General features: G+C 40.4%; 1 protein-coding gene across 3 annotated transcripts in view; it reads right to left on the bottom strand.

Moving 5' to 3' along the window:
* Positions 1 to 16,492, bottom strand: part of IL1RAPL1 (interleukin 1 receptor accessory protein like 1) — a 723,738-nt gene that overhangs the window by 157,388 nt on the left and 549,858 nt on the right. For all 3 annotated transcript variants that reach the window (XM_062608066.1, XM_062608065.1, XM_062608064.1), the window contains one exon: positions 12,532 to 12,606. In XM_062608066.1, coding sequence (XP_062464050.1) covers positions 12,532 to 12,606 — 75 coding nt within the window. The remainder of the gene's footprint in view (positions 1 to 12,531; positions 12,607 to 16,492) is intronic.

Genomic DNA, 16,492 nt, shown 5'->3' with positions numbered 1-16,492 from the left:
CTCTTTTGAAATCCAGGGCAGTGAGCTTGCTGCACGCTCTTCTCACTGTCCTGAGGATCTCAAATTCAAGCATCTCATGATCGCTGCATCCAAGGCTGCCCTGGAGTGTCACATTTCCAACGAGCCCTTCCCTGTTGGTGAGCACGAGATCAAGCACGGCACCTCTCCTTGTCGGCACCTCTCCTTGTCAGCTCCTCTATTACTTGCAGAAGGAAATTGTCTTCTGCACAATCGAGGAACCTCCTGGATTGCTTGTGCCAGGCCATACCGTCCTTCCAACAGATGTCAGGGTGGTTGAAGTCACCCATGAGAACAAGGGCCTGCGAGCGTGAGGTTCTTCCTATCTGTCTACGGAGCGCTTCATCCGCAGGCTCTCCTTGATCAGGCGGTCTGTAACAGATCCCCACAGTAATGCCTCCCATAGCTATATTCCCTTTAACCCTGACCCACAAACTCTCTGTGGACTGCTTACAAGTCCCCAGACAGAGTTCCATACTCTCCAGCCTATCCCTAACATAAAGGGCAACTCCCCATCCCCGCCTGCCAGGCCTGTCTTTTCTAAAGAGCCTGTAACCTTCCATTCCAACACTCCAGTCATAGGAGCCATCCTACCATGTTTCTGTGATGCCTCTTATCATACCCCCGTAGATGTGCACACATCTCTAATTCCTCTTGTTTGTTTCCCATGCTATGGGCATTTGTACAGAGGCATCTGAGCCAAACTCCAAATGAAGCCAGCTCATTGGCTGGAGCTTCTGGAATATCTCTACATTGCTCCAAGCATTTATTATAGGTGCTGGCAACTGACTGGGTGTGTTGGGATGGAATGATGCCCCCCTCCCCCAACACATCTAGTTTAAAGCCTCCTTGACTGTTGCAGAATGACTCTAAGAGCAGAACCATAGAGTTCTGGAGGACTGTGCAAGCAAGGCAGGGGGTGGCCCCCACAGGTGGACAGAGACCGGACCTGGGAGGAGAATGTGGAGGAAGCTGTGGGGGCTAACCAATACTGTTATGCCAAGAAGGAGTGGCTGAATACCACTCCTATATATGTGTGAACTGCGTCACAAATAAACTAGAAGTTGCTTATCACCCATATTGGGTTGGCCTGTCTGCTTCTCCTCGCCGCTTACAAATGGCGCCCGAACAGGGACGCGGATTACAGGGCCCTGGTCACTGGGGACCCGGATTATAGGGCTCCGACTAGCGGGGACCCAGGATACAGGGCCCCGACTAGCGGGGACCCGGATACAGGGCCCCGGCCGACGGGGACCCGGGATACAGGGCCCCGACTAGCAGGGACCCGGGATACAGGGCCCTGGCCGACGGGGACCCGGGATACAGGGCCCCGGCCGACGGGGACCCGGGATACAGGGCCCCGACTAGCGGGGACCCGGGATACAGGGCCCCGGTCGACGGGGACCCGGGACACAGGGCCCCGGTCGACGGGGACCCGGAACGGCGAGTGAGCGGCGCCGGCGGCAGCGGCCGGGAAGCGCGGGCAATGCTGCTGCGGTGGCGTGACGGACCCGGGTGCTGCGACTAGCCGAAAAAGTCCGCTGCTGGGGCGAACCAGACACTGCTGCGTCGGGAGGCCGATCCGGAGACCGAGGTTACAGGACGACCCAGAAGAAGACGATCCGGAAAAGGCTGGCCATGAAAATGGACCGAGAGGTAGCCCTGGACTTATTACAGTGCTTTTTATAAAAGCGGGGAACTGAGCCCTGAACTTTTTACAGTGCTTTTTATAAAAGCGGGGAATTGAGCCTGAGACTCTAAAGCAGCTAGCAGGTCTACTGCCTGTAGGGAAGGCTAAGAGATTTTTTTTGCAGATCCTAATACAATATTTGAGAAGAGTGAGTGGCAAAAGTTTGGTGATGAACTATTTGACTCAGTGCTTAATGATTATAAAAAGGCAAAGAAACTCGGTAAACCACAGAGGGAAGTAATGAACTGTATAAAAAGATACAAGGCAGAAAAGAAAACTGCCGCGGTAGCAACGGAGAAACTAGGAACAGACGTCCCTGGTCGGTTGAAACCGGGGGAAGATTACAACTCGTTCCCCCCCCCCCCCCCCCCCCAACTCGCGGGAGCACAGGGTTTCCCACCCCCCCCCCCCCCCCTTTTCTCCCCCTCCATCAGAAGGTGCCGCGGAGGAGGTGTAACCCCCTGCTCCCCCACTACCCCAGTTCCGAAAGTAGGGACTTTGAAAAGGACAGAGAAAGTATATTAGAAGGTATACGCATGATAAATGTCGAGGAATCCGAAAGAAAGAGGGCGGTGCCTCGGCGCCGGATCGATTGCTGCGCCACTGTGAAGCACGCAGTAGAAAATAGAGATCATGCGCGAGCGGGAGATTTAAAGGAACTGCGAGCCTCTCCAACCCACTATGCCCTAGAGTGAAAAAAATTTTAACTCAGTCACAGAGGAGCCAGGTCTGCAGATGGCCACATACCGAACGAGAGACATCTGATAAGAAAGACACAGCTGCGAGCAACGGAGACCCCGAGTTCGGCACAGGATCAGCCCCCGAATCCCCTGAATCCGAGCCAGATTTATATCCTCTGCTTCCAGACCCTGACTCTTCGTCTCCCGGGTCGGTCTGCTCAGACTTGCTGGCCCTGGAGACGCTCAGTTGTAACAATGGGTAACCAAATATGTGATCATTACTGGGGAATTTTCTGCAATGGGCATCTTTGCATATCCTGTGTTTACTACACAGCAGGGGACTAAAGAGTGGGAAGCTCTTGATCTCAAAATAGTTAAGGAGGCCTGACAAACAGTGACCACGTATGTGTTAAAATTCTCTTATACTCAAGCTGTATATGTTATGATTTTTCTTGCAATTGACAGGGAGAGCCCATACAGTTTCTCTGTGATACTCATGTACTAGAAGTTGGTAAATATAAGTATGTCCAGGTTTCTATCAACCCTTGGAGACCTTTGTAGATACTGCTGGCCACCTGTGTTGGAATGAGTGTGCATTTTGGTCAGTGTAAAAGCCCGAGCCTCATACGATCTGGGGGAGGCAGAGCCTCTGTGGGGATGCCCACTAAGGTTGAGCCTGCCACCTCGCACTGCAATGATGCTTCTCGGAGCTGGTTTGCTGTTAGTCTCCACAGGGTCCTTGTGCCACGTTCTGTACGTGGGACTGTAGTGGGAGTAATGATGGCTTTTGCAGGGACTCAAAAAAAAAAAAAAAAAAAAAAAAAAAAAAAAGGGGGGGGGGGGAGAGAGAGAGAGTAATGATATTACATTTAACTTTAACCTGTCTACTTCTGAAGAACTGATAACCTGGGGGAGGGGGTATATTTGTGTCCTCTTGCCTACAGGTCCATGGCGACTGTCTGCAAAGTTTGTGAAGCCCTGCCATGAGCTGGACAGACGAATGGATAAACCTGATGCCTCAGCTACAGGAGCTGACCGTGATTACCCCAAGCAGAATGAGATGGAGGAAGAGAAAGAACAAATAACTGCAAAACATCACTTGGGGGCAACTGAAAAGTAACATCCTGAATATGTGTGCTTGTAAAGTAGCTATTATTAGAGGTTGTGATTTTGTGTATAAAATCACCTGCATTTACTAGCCAGTTGCTAATGAGAAACTACACCTTGTATTGTATAGATTTGTCACTTGTAAAAGAGATGTTAGAGTATGGAAATTTGCAGTAGCTGCTAGAAAATGCTAAGGCAAAAGCTAGAAAAATTTTAATACAATGGTAGTGTTATAAAGCAGGTGATGGAACAAATTAAGAGGGGGGGAGAATTCCACTGGTAAGAAATTTCTTTGGCTAGTCCTTCACTGCCATCAGCATCTTTGACATGCTGCTGCACCCTGTAATAGTTACTCTGCTAATGTAAATTTGTGTGTGCCTTGCTGTAGTAGCAACTTGCTACTGGATAAAACAAAAGGGGGGAGATGTGGAGACAGTGTTCTCACAGGAGAATGCATAATTGGTACATAAACTTTGAATAGTCCTGAAAGATACAGCAAGGCCATGAGAGGCCTGAAGAAGCTTAAGCAAGGAAGATAAGAGGCTGGAATTCACCAAGTTAATGAGAACTGTGGACTGTTGGCAAGCTTTCAAGGTTGAGTTCTCACACCTGTGTTTAACCAATTATATGTTAGTCACTAAGGGTCTTCAAAACATGTATCCAATCATAATATGCCAAATCACTGTAAGTGCTTCAGCCGGGGCCTTGGCTCAACTAAGCAGACTGGGTTGCTGAGTTGCTAAGCAGACAATTCTACATCAAAGGCAATTCCTGATTTGTTTTAATGTTGACTCTGTAAGACATGCAACACTGCAGAACCTTTTGTTGTTGGAACAGGGACATGGATGTGAAGAGTTTGATGGAATGTGTTGTTTGAGTCTCTCTGATTATGCTAATTCGATGCACGCACAGCTGAGAACCCTGGCTCAGCTTACCCAGCAATAGTAAATGACCAATATCCTAAGAATAACTAGATGGTTGTCTTCACCTGGCATTACAGGTTGAGTCAAACACTGCTGTTTAAAGTATTGCACTTATGTATCATTGTTAGGTTAATCATCGTAGCTATTAGACTTGTTTATAGTTGTGTGATAAAACAGGTGAACAGAATAACCCATAATGCCTTGCTTGCACAAAGAAAAAGGGGGGAATTGTTGCAGAATGACTCTAAGAGCAGAACCATAGAGTTCTGGAGGACTGTGCAAGCAAGGCAGGGGGTGGCCCCCACAGGTGGACAGAGACCGGACCTGGGAGGAGAATGTGGAGGAAGCTGTGGGGGCTAACCAATACTGTTATGCCAAGAAGGAGTGGCTGAATACCACTCCTATATATGTGTGAACTGCGTCACAAATAAACTAGAAGTTGCTTATCACCCATATTGGGTTGGCCTGTCTGCTTCTCCTCGCCACTTACACTTGACCAGTCTGGCAAGCCTCCTACCAAAACTGCTCTTTCCCTTAGACCAGCTCCACCAGCCCCCACTAGACCTGGCCTACAAACTTTATTCCCGTGTTCAAGACACCCAAACCCCTGACTATGACACCACCCTTTTGACCAGTTATTAACCTGGCTAATCCTCCCAGATTTTTTTAGGTCCTCCCCTGTATCCTGGAGAATTGATGAAAAGACCACCTGAGCTCCAGAGCCCCTAACCACCTCTCCCAGGGCTCTGTAGTCCTTCTTTATAGTCTGTGGGACTTACTAGAGGAAGCAGCCTCTCTGCCACATCCCCGATCCGTACCCCCGGTAGGCAACACACCTCCCTTGAGACAGGGTCTGGACGGCAGACAAGTGCTTCTGTCCCTTTCAGTGTAGAGCCCCCTACTACTACGACCCGCCGCTTTTTCCTAGCAGCACCAGTAGAGATCTTCTTTAGCAGTGCATCAGCCGGCTGTTTCTGGCTCGAGTGCGCTTCCTCATTAGCCCCCTGCAGGACAGCAAAGCGGCTCTGCGTGGGGACAGGGGATTTAGGGGGAAGCCCCTTGCTTTTGGTTGTCCTTTTCCTCCTTTTTTTTTTGTTGCTTTTTTTGTCACTAATTCCCAGCTTCCCAGGTTAACCGCCTCCTTCTGTCCTTCATGAGGTAGAGGTGAAGCTCGAGGGCCCTGGACAGTTTGGGCCTGGAGCAAGCATTCCTGCTTCCTCTCAGCTTCCCTGACATCTCGCAGCCTGCTAACAGCATCCCGCAGCTCAGCCCCTGCTGCAGGAGGACCTCCACCAGGGAGCACCGAGTGCAGCCCTGCCCATTGTGCACCCTCCCCTCACCAGACCAGTGCAGGCACTCTCTACACCCCGAGCTCTGCACTGCAGCCTTCCCTCATCGGCTCTGTCTGGGTGCCTACGCTGGCCACCGCCGGGGCAGCCAGAGCAGAGCTCCCAGACCGGGCTCTGATCATACGACGAGTGCTCATCATTCCGTTCGCCTGCCCGCGCGAACTGCCTCGACCCGCTCTGTTTCCCTGCTCGCCGCGCTCCCAGTCTTTCGCGCTCCCCGGGGCAGGTTTTTACCCAGTCAGGGCTGGTGCCGCTGCTCCTGGCTCCGCCCCCTGTGAGTCAGCTGCTCGCTCTCATCAGCTGAGCTGCCGGCTCCTGGGCAGGTCCTGTTGAGGACTTGAGGCTCCCTCGGTGTCTCTTGCCGCTCCCAGTTGAGGCTCCTGAGCTTCCCCCCCACTCCGGTGTTGAAGGCGTCCTCTCTCGAGCTACTCACCAATTCAATTAGTATAAAGAGGGGTAATTTTGCAATGCTTGTTATAATTTTTTCTTAATAACACAACTTATTTAACTGAGGCTATGTGCTTCTTTTGTTTCTGTAGTGAATATAGGTAGTCACTCAATATGTTTTATTTCTTTGTAAGTACGACATTTTTCTAATATTTCCTTTCCTGCAAATATTTTCAGTCTTTACATGCTAGTTATTGGAATGAGACCAGTATATTTGTAACATAGCAGATATAGATTTAAAGGATACTTTCAGCATTTGAAATTACTGATGCACTAGAAGGTGATATTTCCTGGTTCAAGGTAGATAGCAAGACAGGACTCACAAATAACTAGACCTTGGGGTGTAAATTTAAATTCTGTTTTTACTGAAATGGATGCCTTCTCCATCTTTTAACTTCCCATCTCCATGGTTTTCAAGAGTTACCTCTGTGTTCAGTGAAGCAAGTGTTCACCACAATTTTCTTTGGTTTGGACTTTATTTTAGTGTACACTTTCAGATTAGCATGAAAACTAGAGTGCTGAATAAATATGTTTTTTTTTTTTCAGATTATTTTTGTGTGTGGAAACAAGAAAAATAACAAACTAGTCCACTGTCAGAATTTTACCTTAGGCAGAAGGATAAGAAATTGAAACACAGATTGTGGAAAATAGTGTTGTATTATTTTTTGCTTAGAGATGTCTAGAGCATTCTGAGAGGGATATAGGTCACAAACTATGATTGGTATGTGAATGTTGAATACATTGGCAGCAATTTGTTGTCAGATATGAAGTTTGGACTAATAACCATGTGTATCCTAATATCCTCAAGCCTAACCCAAAGCAAAGGAGTTCACTGACCTATAGTTCTTGAGCATGCATTCACCACTAACAAAGTGTTACATGAAGGTTTACTATACATGACATAAGTAAACTATTCTTGGAATTGCTTTTTTTTTCTATTAAGTAACTATGCTACATAACATCAAACTGAATTTTCATAAGTCTTGTTTTATTTGAAAATTCCTTAGATATTAAATGTAATAGCAAATTAAATAGCCAGTGAATTGGACATTTATAACAAATTTGTATTGATTATATCTAGGGATTCTGTATGTTATTTCATCCTCAATAAGCTAGGTAAACAGGCAAGCATAGCACCTCAGTATGCACAGCTTGAACTTCAGCTTTACGCATCTGTTAACAAATATAAAAAAATATCCTATTAAACTGATTGTTTCAAAATATTCATACTGTTATGATGTTCTAAAGCTTAAGAGCTTATCACAAGCATTTAAGTCCTTCAGCCTCTCAGTGTTCCTCCAAATAACTTTAAATTTTCTATTGACGTGACAAACTGACAAATCCACAATAATTATTGCTAGTAAGAATGAATGCAGACTTAGATGGATCTTTCAAAATGAAACCCGTGCACAGCACTAAATCTTAATATAATCTACAAATCTACAATACATCTAAGACAAAAAAAAATGTTCAATGAAGCTTCTTGTAAAACCACTCCTCATTTGGACTGCATGAGGATATCCTAACTTCACCAGAATGCTGGAAAACGTTTATTCTAGAACTGGAAAGCAGACTAATTCTTGGGAGAAAAAAGCAAAACAAAACAAAACAACAAAACTGTAATAGTGTTTGTCATTGCACCAATAGCCCAGAGACATCCTTATTGAGATCAGCTTGACATACAAGGACCATTGTAGCTCACAAGACAACTGTATCTCTAAAGCAGAATATTCTGGAGGAGTTCATTAATTTAAAATACTTTTCAATGATAAGTACTTAGGACACTCTATTAAATTCTGATTTTGACATTTATTGGTTATTTTTTTTTAATGCTTTTGCATGGTACCATTAAGTGACTTTTTTTTACTTTGTATGCAAGGAAATGTTTGCATTTCTTTCTACATCAGACAGGATGAAGTGCCTAGATATAATTTAGAAACATGAAGAAACATGGCCTGAAGCCAAAAATCTGGGAAAAATGATCACAGAATGAAGTGATTCCTGATGTTTCAGATTTACACAATTAGTGCCTTTTTAGGACTATAATTTCACAGGGTAGAAATCATGTACAGTATGTGCCTATTTCTAAATTGCATTTCTTGGTATATGGTATTCGGTATTTATGATGATCTTGGTTACAAAAACTTATATCCTGCTGTCTCCCACAGAGAACTCTTATAAGAGTTTTGTTGTATCTGATTATATTTTATTCTGCTAGTAAGAGACGTATGATTTTTGATTGTTTAAGAAAATCTTAAACAGGAAGTCAAACTTTTGGATGATTATCCAGTTCATATGGAAAAATCGTTTCAGGTTCCACAGTTTTCTCTCATATTATAAAAATAAAATGGATGTTTACAATTTTAATAGGAAATGTGAAAAACTGCGCAATCTGAAAGAGAAAATTCTTATATATCTAATCTGTACATAAATAATGAAATGTAATAGTTGCAGAGAGACTAAAAAGGAGCTTTTTATTGCTTTAAATCTTATTTAGATGCTTAACACAGAATGCACCTCAGATGATTATGGTATATAGTATCCCCTGGAGCAGATATTTCCCAATGGATTATGATCTAACACTAATAAAAAGTTTTATTATACCATCATTAAATCAGATAAATCTCTCCCAGAGAAAGCATTAATAAATTGAGATAAAATTTGAAGAAATGCATTGTTAAGTTTTGTCTCTCTATATTTTTATATATATGTGTTATATATTTAGGCAGAAATTATGTATACATGCATACATACTTAGACGTGCGCACACAGATGAAGACAGACAGAAAAACAAACATTTAAAATACATAAGCATGCTTATGTGGTCTTAATCATGACCTTTTAGCTTTTTATTAAATTAGGAAAAAGAATAGAAGAAAAATCAGTTGCCATGTTGTTACTGAGCTGTAACTGTAAACTTTTCCTTGGTGCAATTGAATGTTTCTGACTCAGTTATTGTCTCTTACTTAGTAAAAAACGTTTCACCCTTTATGGACTACCTCAACTACAGAATAGTTAGATTAATGCAATCTGAAGGTTGAAAAAGAAGGGACTAGGATACCTAGGAAAAAAATTTCTTTTCATTTTTTTCCTTTTTTTTTAAATAATAAGATCGTAGTGATTAAAATCTCCCTTATTACGATGTGGGTTTCTTCTTCACTAGATTTTTTTTTCCCCAGAAACCAAGACCTTTGGAATTCCTCAGTCCTTGGGCCATTAAGTTGTTCTTCATTAACTGTGCCTTGCCTCCCCTTCATTGCCTGCTTTTCTCTCCTCCCTGGCATATGCTGCTGACAGACCACAGAGTGGGAAGCACTCCTCATCTCATGATAGCTTCGAGCTTGTTGCAGGCTTCAAACTTTTGAAGACTGTATTTTTTTGACATATTTTATCTGGAATGATTTTTTTCAGAGAAGCATTTTATATTGAGGTCATCACAGCTACCTAAAAACCCTTTTAACAGGAGAAAAGCTTAAAAAGAAAACAGTATTAGGATTAAGTTGCAACAAGATCAAGTTATTGATTACAAAATTGAAAGTGAATTTACAATCAAAAAGCATTTAGTGCAGAACAGGTAAGCTGGGAACTAACCTTTCTTTCCTCATCTAGGATTTCTCATGCTTCAGCTGTCTCATACTGTCTGTAAAGAAAAGCCTTTAAGAAATGAATTTCTTCTCCAGTTTCCATCTTGTGTTCTTCTGGCTATTATTCAGTGTAATAAAAAGGCATTTCACGATTCCTGTGACTTTCTAAGGTTGCTCATTGCAGTGCAGCCATGCTCAACACTCTCAAACATTAGGTGAATAGCTGGACACCTTTTCCATGACAGACTGCGGCTAGCTTGAGTGTGATGGGAACCTGTAGGTTCATAGGACTGAGGTGTCCAAATTCTCCAGCTCTGACTTCTTTCTGTTTTCTTTGAGGGTTTTCTCAAAAGCATGCCTAGCACCTATCACAAGTGGCCTGCAGGCAGAGAAAGATTTTGAGGTGACCCCTCATTATTGATGTTTCAGCACACCATGTGCACCTGAAGAAGCTGACGCATCCCTGTAACTTAAGTATGCACCCACCAGGGCGTGCCCTGACACTTGCAACCTGCTTCATTTCCAACTAGGATGGAGACCTGTGAACTGAGAAACACAGAAACAATGGGGGAGAGCAGGGACTGCCCCAGTTCCCTGCCACACCAGCCAGTGACCTGTTAACAAAATCACAGCCTACTTCAAGCTCCAGGTTCAATGCTTTCCCTCTTCTGTGACACACATTCCACTTCTCCCCCTTCCACCAACACATTTGTTTTCCAAATAAGGGACAAACACCATCTGAAACACACTCTGGAAGCCTAACATGTTTTGTGGCAGTGTCTAGATCAGTCTACAAGATGTGGTTACCTCAAGCCTCAGGTGCTTAGAAGGCTGCTGGCTTAGGTGACTATCTAAGGTTTGACTTAATCAATCTTGGCATTATTCCAACATTAAAATATTTTGCAATTTTTGCTGGGTATGCACTGCCCCCCTGAAATGAATGCTAACTACCCTCAGTGAAAGTGAAACAGAGCTTTCAAAGCACAACCACGACATTGGATCTAGGAGTGGAACAACATAATTTTCATGTCAGGGAGCTATCACTTATTTTGCACTTGCACCAGTTCTAAGTTTTTAACATGCTTTTAAACAACAGATTAATATATTCTTGTAACTTCCTGATATAAGTCTAAGTATTGTAGCTTCACATTCATTCACAGTTAAACTTTCCCATCTGTGCCTGAAAGTGACATTTTCAGATTAACTCTTTCATATTCATCAATAGCTATTTAGTTTTCTAGAAAATGTCTTTTCCAAATGCAGCCCTTCTCAAATTATTTAGTTTCTTAGAACTACAAGAAAACAAATGTGATTAATTCTAAAAATCATAGTAAAAACCAGCCATGAATAATTTCACTTTTTATTGAAATAGTCTTACCCATGCAGTATATTTAGTAAGTCAGCATCAAAGCCCCAAAAGGTTCTCCCTTCTGCTTTTTTTCATCAAAAATATCTGAGTAAGCAACATTAGTTAGGATAAAAATGTGTGGAATCACTTTGTTTTCTGTTCCCTATGCTTGTTCAAGCAAAAAGGTAGTATCATCTAGGATTGTCATACAGAAGTTTTCTGAGTTGGTACATCAGAAACAATACCTTCAGAACAACAGAAAGTAGCTCTAGAGGGAAATATGTTACATCTTCCTTTTCTATAATTGTTTCTGAAAACATATATATGAGCATCTCAGAATATTACCTGAATAGCATGAATAATTTAAAGCAATATTTTATTAATATTAAAACAAAGGAATTATTCTCTGTCCACTATTAGCCATATACTGGCAAGGACCATAAAATGTTCTGCCAATGACTGTCAGAATTAATTTGCAAGCCTTCTGCTTTTTCTGGTGCTGCAGAATGTAGTGAGTTTTGCTTCCCATTTTTTTTTTTTTTTAATGAGATTTAGAAAACCACCAGGTTTGTTTCCATTTGTTTCTGTAGCTAACATGCTAGAGAATCTATCAATAGGCTACTGTTCTGACCCCAAACCATAATTCCAGCATAGCTTACTGAGGACTATTTATTTCTTACAAGTTGCCCTCTGTGTCCATCTACAAATGAGATAGATTGTCAAATCCTGCAAACTCTAGTAACTCATGCACTTAGCTTTGGAGTCTTAATTACCTGTACAGCAGTAGGAGACCAAAGTGAAAAAAATATACCCACCATCCACTAGGCTAGAAAACAATAAGCAAAATGTTTTCTTCATGCATCAATTTCTCTCCATTTATCTTTACATATATATATTCATACATTCAGAATAATCAGGTCCTATTATATTAACTTCTCACTGTTTTCTGGATGGTTTTAGACTAGTACAACATTTACAATTACAGAACAGCTTTGAAATTCTTCAAATAATCGCCAAAGCAAAGAATTCTTTGAAGCAGAATTTACACCACTATATCTGTATATAGAAATATATAGAAAAGGGGAAGTTTGGAAAGAAAAGCTCAGGTAAACATAACTGTAGACTTTCAGCAAAGGTAAAAAACAGCATCTGGTTTAATATTCCAATATCTGAAACATTAAAGAGTTTATTATTCAGTATCAATTGCTACCAATTTTTTCGTGAACAACAATCTTTTAGATGATATATGGCACATCTCTCCATGGAACAATGTTTAAAGTCTTTTCCATGAAATTATTGTCAACATACCGTCACATTGTCTTCATACATTAACACATCAAATACCTTCATAAAATCTGAATATAAATTATGTGTTTGCTACTTACCTAACTGGGTCTCCTGAATTGTTAGCTTACTCTCCAAGGGATGCAAAAGCTTCGGTGGTTTATCTGTTAGTGGTGCTAGAAAAGAAAGACATTCACATATTTAGTTTTCTGATTATTATTGGGTAGCATAAGACTTGATTTTATACCTACTGTTTCAGATATGTTTCAGTTTTTCTTTTGTTTAAATAATGCTCATGTGTTCAGTAGCTGTAAATATTTCTGCTTAGAGAGTAAATATGGCACTGATATTTAGAATCTTTCACATGCTAAGATATTGAATTCACTTCCATTAATAAAACTCATCTCTTTAAACTCTCACAAAAAACATGCACTGATATATTATAATTTTGTATTTTCATAAATATTATCCAGCATTTCATTGTTTGTTATAATATTTAATTACCTTTCTATCAAATGTAGTTATTAACAGATAAATAATATGATCAAAGTTACTGTAAAACAATTTTGAAATTTTGATTAAAATTGTATTTAAAAGATATTGCCATCACTGAAACATTTGACAGTAGAATACTAGGAAAAAGGCTGAGTTTTCAAAATCCAAGGGACAGATACAGTGAAATAATGTCAAGATTAGTAAGATTACTTTCTAAGAAGATTATTTTCCTCCTCCTGATCTGCCCTGAAATAATACTAGGAGACTTACGCAAATTTTGTAATAGGAAGAGTTTTGTAGTGGTCAAAAAGCTTTTGAAGGTTGTTGAAGCATGTGCACACCATGCGTCTAAATAGTGCAGTCATTCCACTAGATTTTTATAACATCTTCATACTTTATTCACAGAAGTGATATTGATTAGTACTACATTTGTTGTTGATAGCAAGTGTAATCCTTACTGATCTCTGACAGATAAGTGCATGCAATATGAAAAAAAAAGAACATTTATTTATTTTTTTCTTTAAAATTTATAGTAAATGTTCAGGGGAAAGCTCCAACTTTTGTAGTCACCTGGAACACTTTGATATTTTGCTTTTCAACATTAATTCGTACTTCAGTCTTTAACACAGATTATGGGCTGTCAGAGATTTAAAGTACATTTGACATTTTGATATAACTCTATAATATTTCTTCCCTCCAACTTGTCAAAATCACTGTTCCCTTTCTTACTGACACATACATCCGCATGTGTATGGGTTTAATCTACTAAACACACTCATCTTCTGTCAGCTGAATTGCAGGAGAGGTTTATGCATTCCCTTTACTGTTTCCTCTCCTCTTTGATTAAGGTATGATGCCTTTTAAAATGTACAATACAAATTTCAACTTTGCAACAATGACAGAATGGATCCATTATCTACTCACATGTGTCTGCATTACAGAGGTTTTCCTTTATCTGACCAGAGCACAGACCCACCCAATTGGTGTCTGGGATGTTGACCCTATCAAATCTAGGACTGAATCAAAATATTTCTTCAAGGATAGGAAAAGAACAGGATTTAGTCCACAGACTTTTCTTCCATTAATTTTTCCAACAACAGGTTCTACTTTCTTATACTTTTATAGGAAATAGTTCTAGACTATCGACTCTGGAGAGAGCCACAGCTGTGAAAGACTTTTCTTTACACTGTTTTCTGATTTGAATTATTTTTAGCTCATTTTTCTTTTCTCTTTTGTCTTTTTTTTTTTTTTTTTTTGGTGGATGGGAGATAACATGGATAGAAGGCAAAGGAATTCAAAATACATTTTTTCTTAAACTGAAAAATTAGTCATTTCCATTTCTTTAGTCCTCTGTAAAGGCTCATAATTTATCAGCACATTGCAATTTTTTAACCATCATCCACTATGAATTTAAATTCAGTTTTGCAGTTCTGTCATTTTCAAGTCAATTACCATTCATCAGATAATATCTTCTGAGTCACTGTTGTTCTAAATCTGTTTTGAAACTCTTCCAGCAAACAAAGTTTTCTCATTCTAAGTAAAGATATAGTAACTGGTGGAGTTAATCTGAATGCAAGAAATAAGTAGATTAGAAAACAGTATTTTTCTCAGTTAAGGAAAGACTGACATGTGATAGTCACCAATATCTGTGGCCAGGAAGAATTAATGCTTAATAAGACGGTGCACCTCTAAGCTCTTTAAATTGGGGCAAATATCAGTATTTCAGTGTTGCATTCCCTACTGATGCCTGCCAATCTAACACTGCTGTGGGTATGTCTGTACTACAAGCAATCACATCTTCCAGGGCAAACTTATTCACCCATCTTGAAAATGAAAAAAAAAAAAATACCCTGGGTATTCTGCATGGGAGAGGTTTAGGCTGTAGGGAAATATTGTGAATGGGAGTAATACAGGCAAGGAAAATAATTTCTGTAACTTGGTATAATTAGAATCTCAGATTTTCAAAGGTGATTTGAAATGTGCCCGCAGCCAATCAACACCTTTAGTGTCTGTTATTTCATCTATTTATTAACCTGCAAATATATGTAGGTTTTCATTGCAATTAATCCATATGGACTGAGGCAGAGGTGGAAATATCTCCAGCTGCCTCTCTTTCTTTCAAGTTTACATTCTCCACAGATAGCAACATTAATGGACAGCACAGAGTATCTGCAACCCTTGTTTGATTTAGAAACTCTGAAGTAGACATATGCGTCTCCTATAAGCTGTTTTATGTCCTTCAAACCATGGGATTTGGCTTCTTAACTGGGTCAATTCACCATGCAACAGGCTATTCAAAATTAATATAATTTTCAGATGGGTCTACTGAGGCACAGTTACCTACTAAATCAAACAGCAAACCTAGAAATTCATCCTTGCTTCCTAAACTTTTACTAAACAGCTAGAATCAAACAAAAATTACAAAACTCACAACTACATCTGGTCTCTTAAAAAGTTAAGCAACTTTTTTCTTTTTCATGAATAGATGCTGCAAGGCAATAATTTTCATGTCCTACAAAAATATTCATGATTTCAAAGCACTTCCTGTTCTGTACTGCATACAAAGAACCAGAATTCTTTTGAATGTGTTTAAAAAACACAAAGAGAGGGTCCTCTACCCACCAGGTAGTTATCAACAGGGTTGTCATACAGTCGGAACAGAGTATTCAGATTCTTATTCTTGCATAAGGGAGTTCTCGCCTGTCGGCAAGAATCTTAGTTCCTGGATATTATCGCCTACTGATGCATGGGTGCACTTCTCCCTCCCTCTCTCTCTCCCCCTCCCCACTTTTTATTTTTCTTTCTTTCCCTATTGATAGTTTAGTCTGGTTTTTTTTTCCTTTCTTTCCCACTTAAGAGTTAAGAAAACTGGTATATTCCTCTCAAAAAAATGAGGTTTGACAGGTCAAATTCTTTAAAAAGAAAAAAACAAATAACAAACAAACAAACAAAGATGATGGGTTACTGGATCATAAATCAAGTTTATGGCCAATCTTATATTTGATTTCCGAACCACCAGTGACGAATGTCACAAATATGTCAAACTTGATTTTGATTAAAAACAAACTAAAGTTAAAAAAAAATCATGTTACCAATTCTGAAGCTTTATTAAAAATTACTATTTAACTCCAGAGATACAATCCAGTTGCAGATATATTGATCCTGCTCAAAGAGAAAGTGCCTAAATTCATATTCAAAGTCTGTCAGACTGGTTTTACTTTTAAAACATATTGAACAATTTATCTTGTGGTAATGAAAGTGAGAGCCATCACAATCCGTCACCCTTCTGGTAACTAGCCGGAAGATAATATTTTTACATCAGCTGCCTACTTCCATACTGCTCTTTCTAAGCTGCCCTTTTAAGTTTAGAAGCTTATGGTCACAATATACATTTCCCTATGCAAAATTCTGTTATTTGAAGAGACCACCCACCTATTACAATTTAGCAGAGCTAATGAAGAAAAGCTTAATTCAAACTGTACATAAAAAAAAATCACAAATCTGGATATCAAAAATAGAACTGCGTCAAACCCTACAAGACTTATAATAGAAAAAAAAAATTCAAAA

Source organism: Pezoporus occidentalis, unplaced genomic scaffold, assembly GCF_034315485.1.
Source record: "Pezoporus occidentalis ecotype Australia unplaced genomic scaffold, CSIRO_AGI_Poc_V1 ctg129, whole genome shotgun sequence".
Lineage (NCBI taxonomy): Eukaryota > Metazoa > Chordata > Aves > Psittaciformes > Psittacidae > Pezoporus > Pezoporus occidentalis.
The sequence above is the reverse complement of the archived record's forward strand: the minus strand, read 5'-3'. Positions and strand labels throughout refer to the sequence as shown.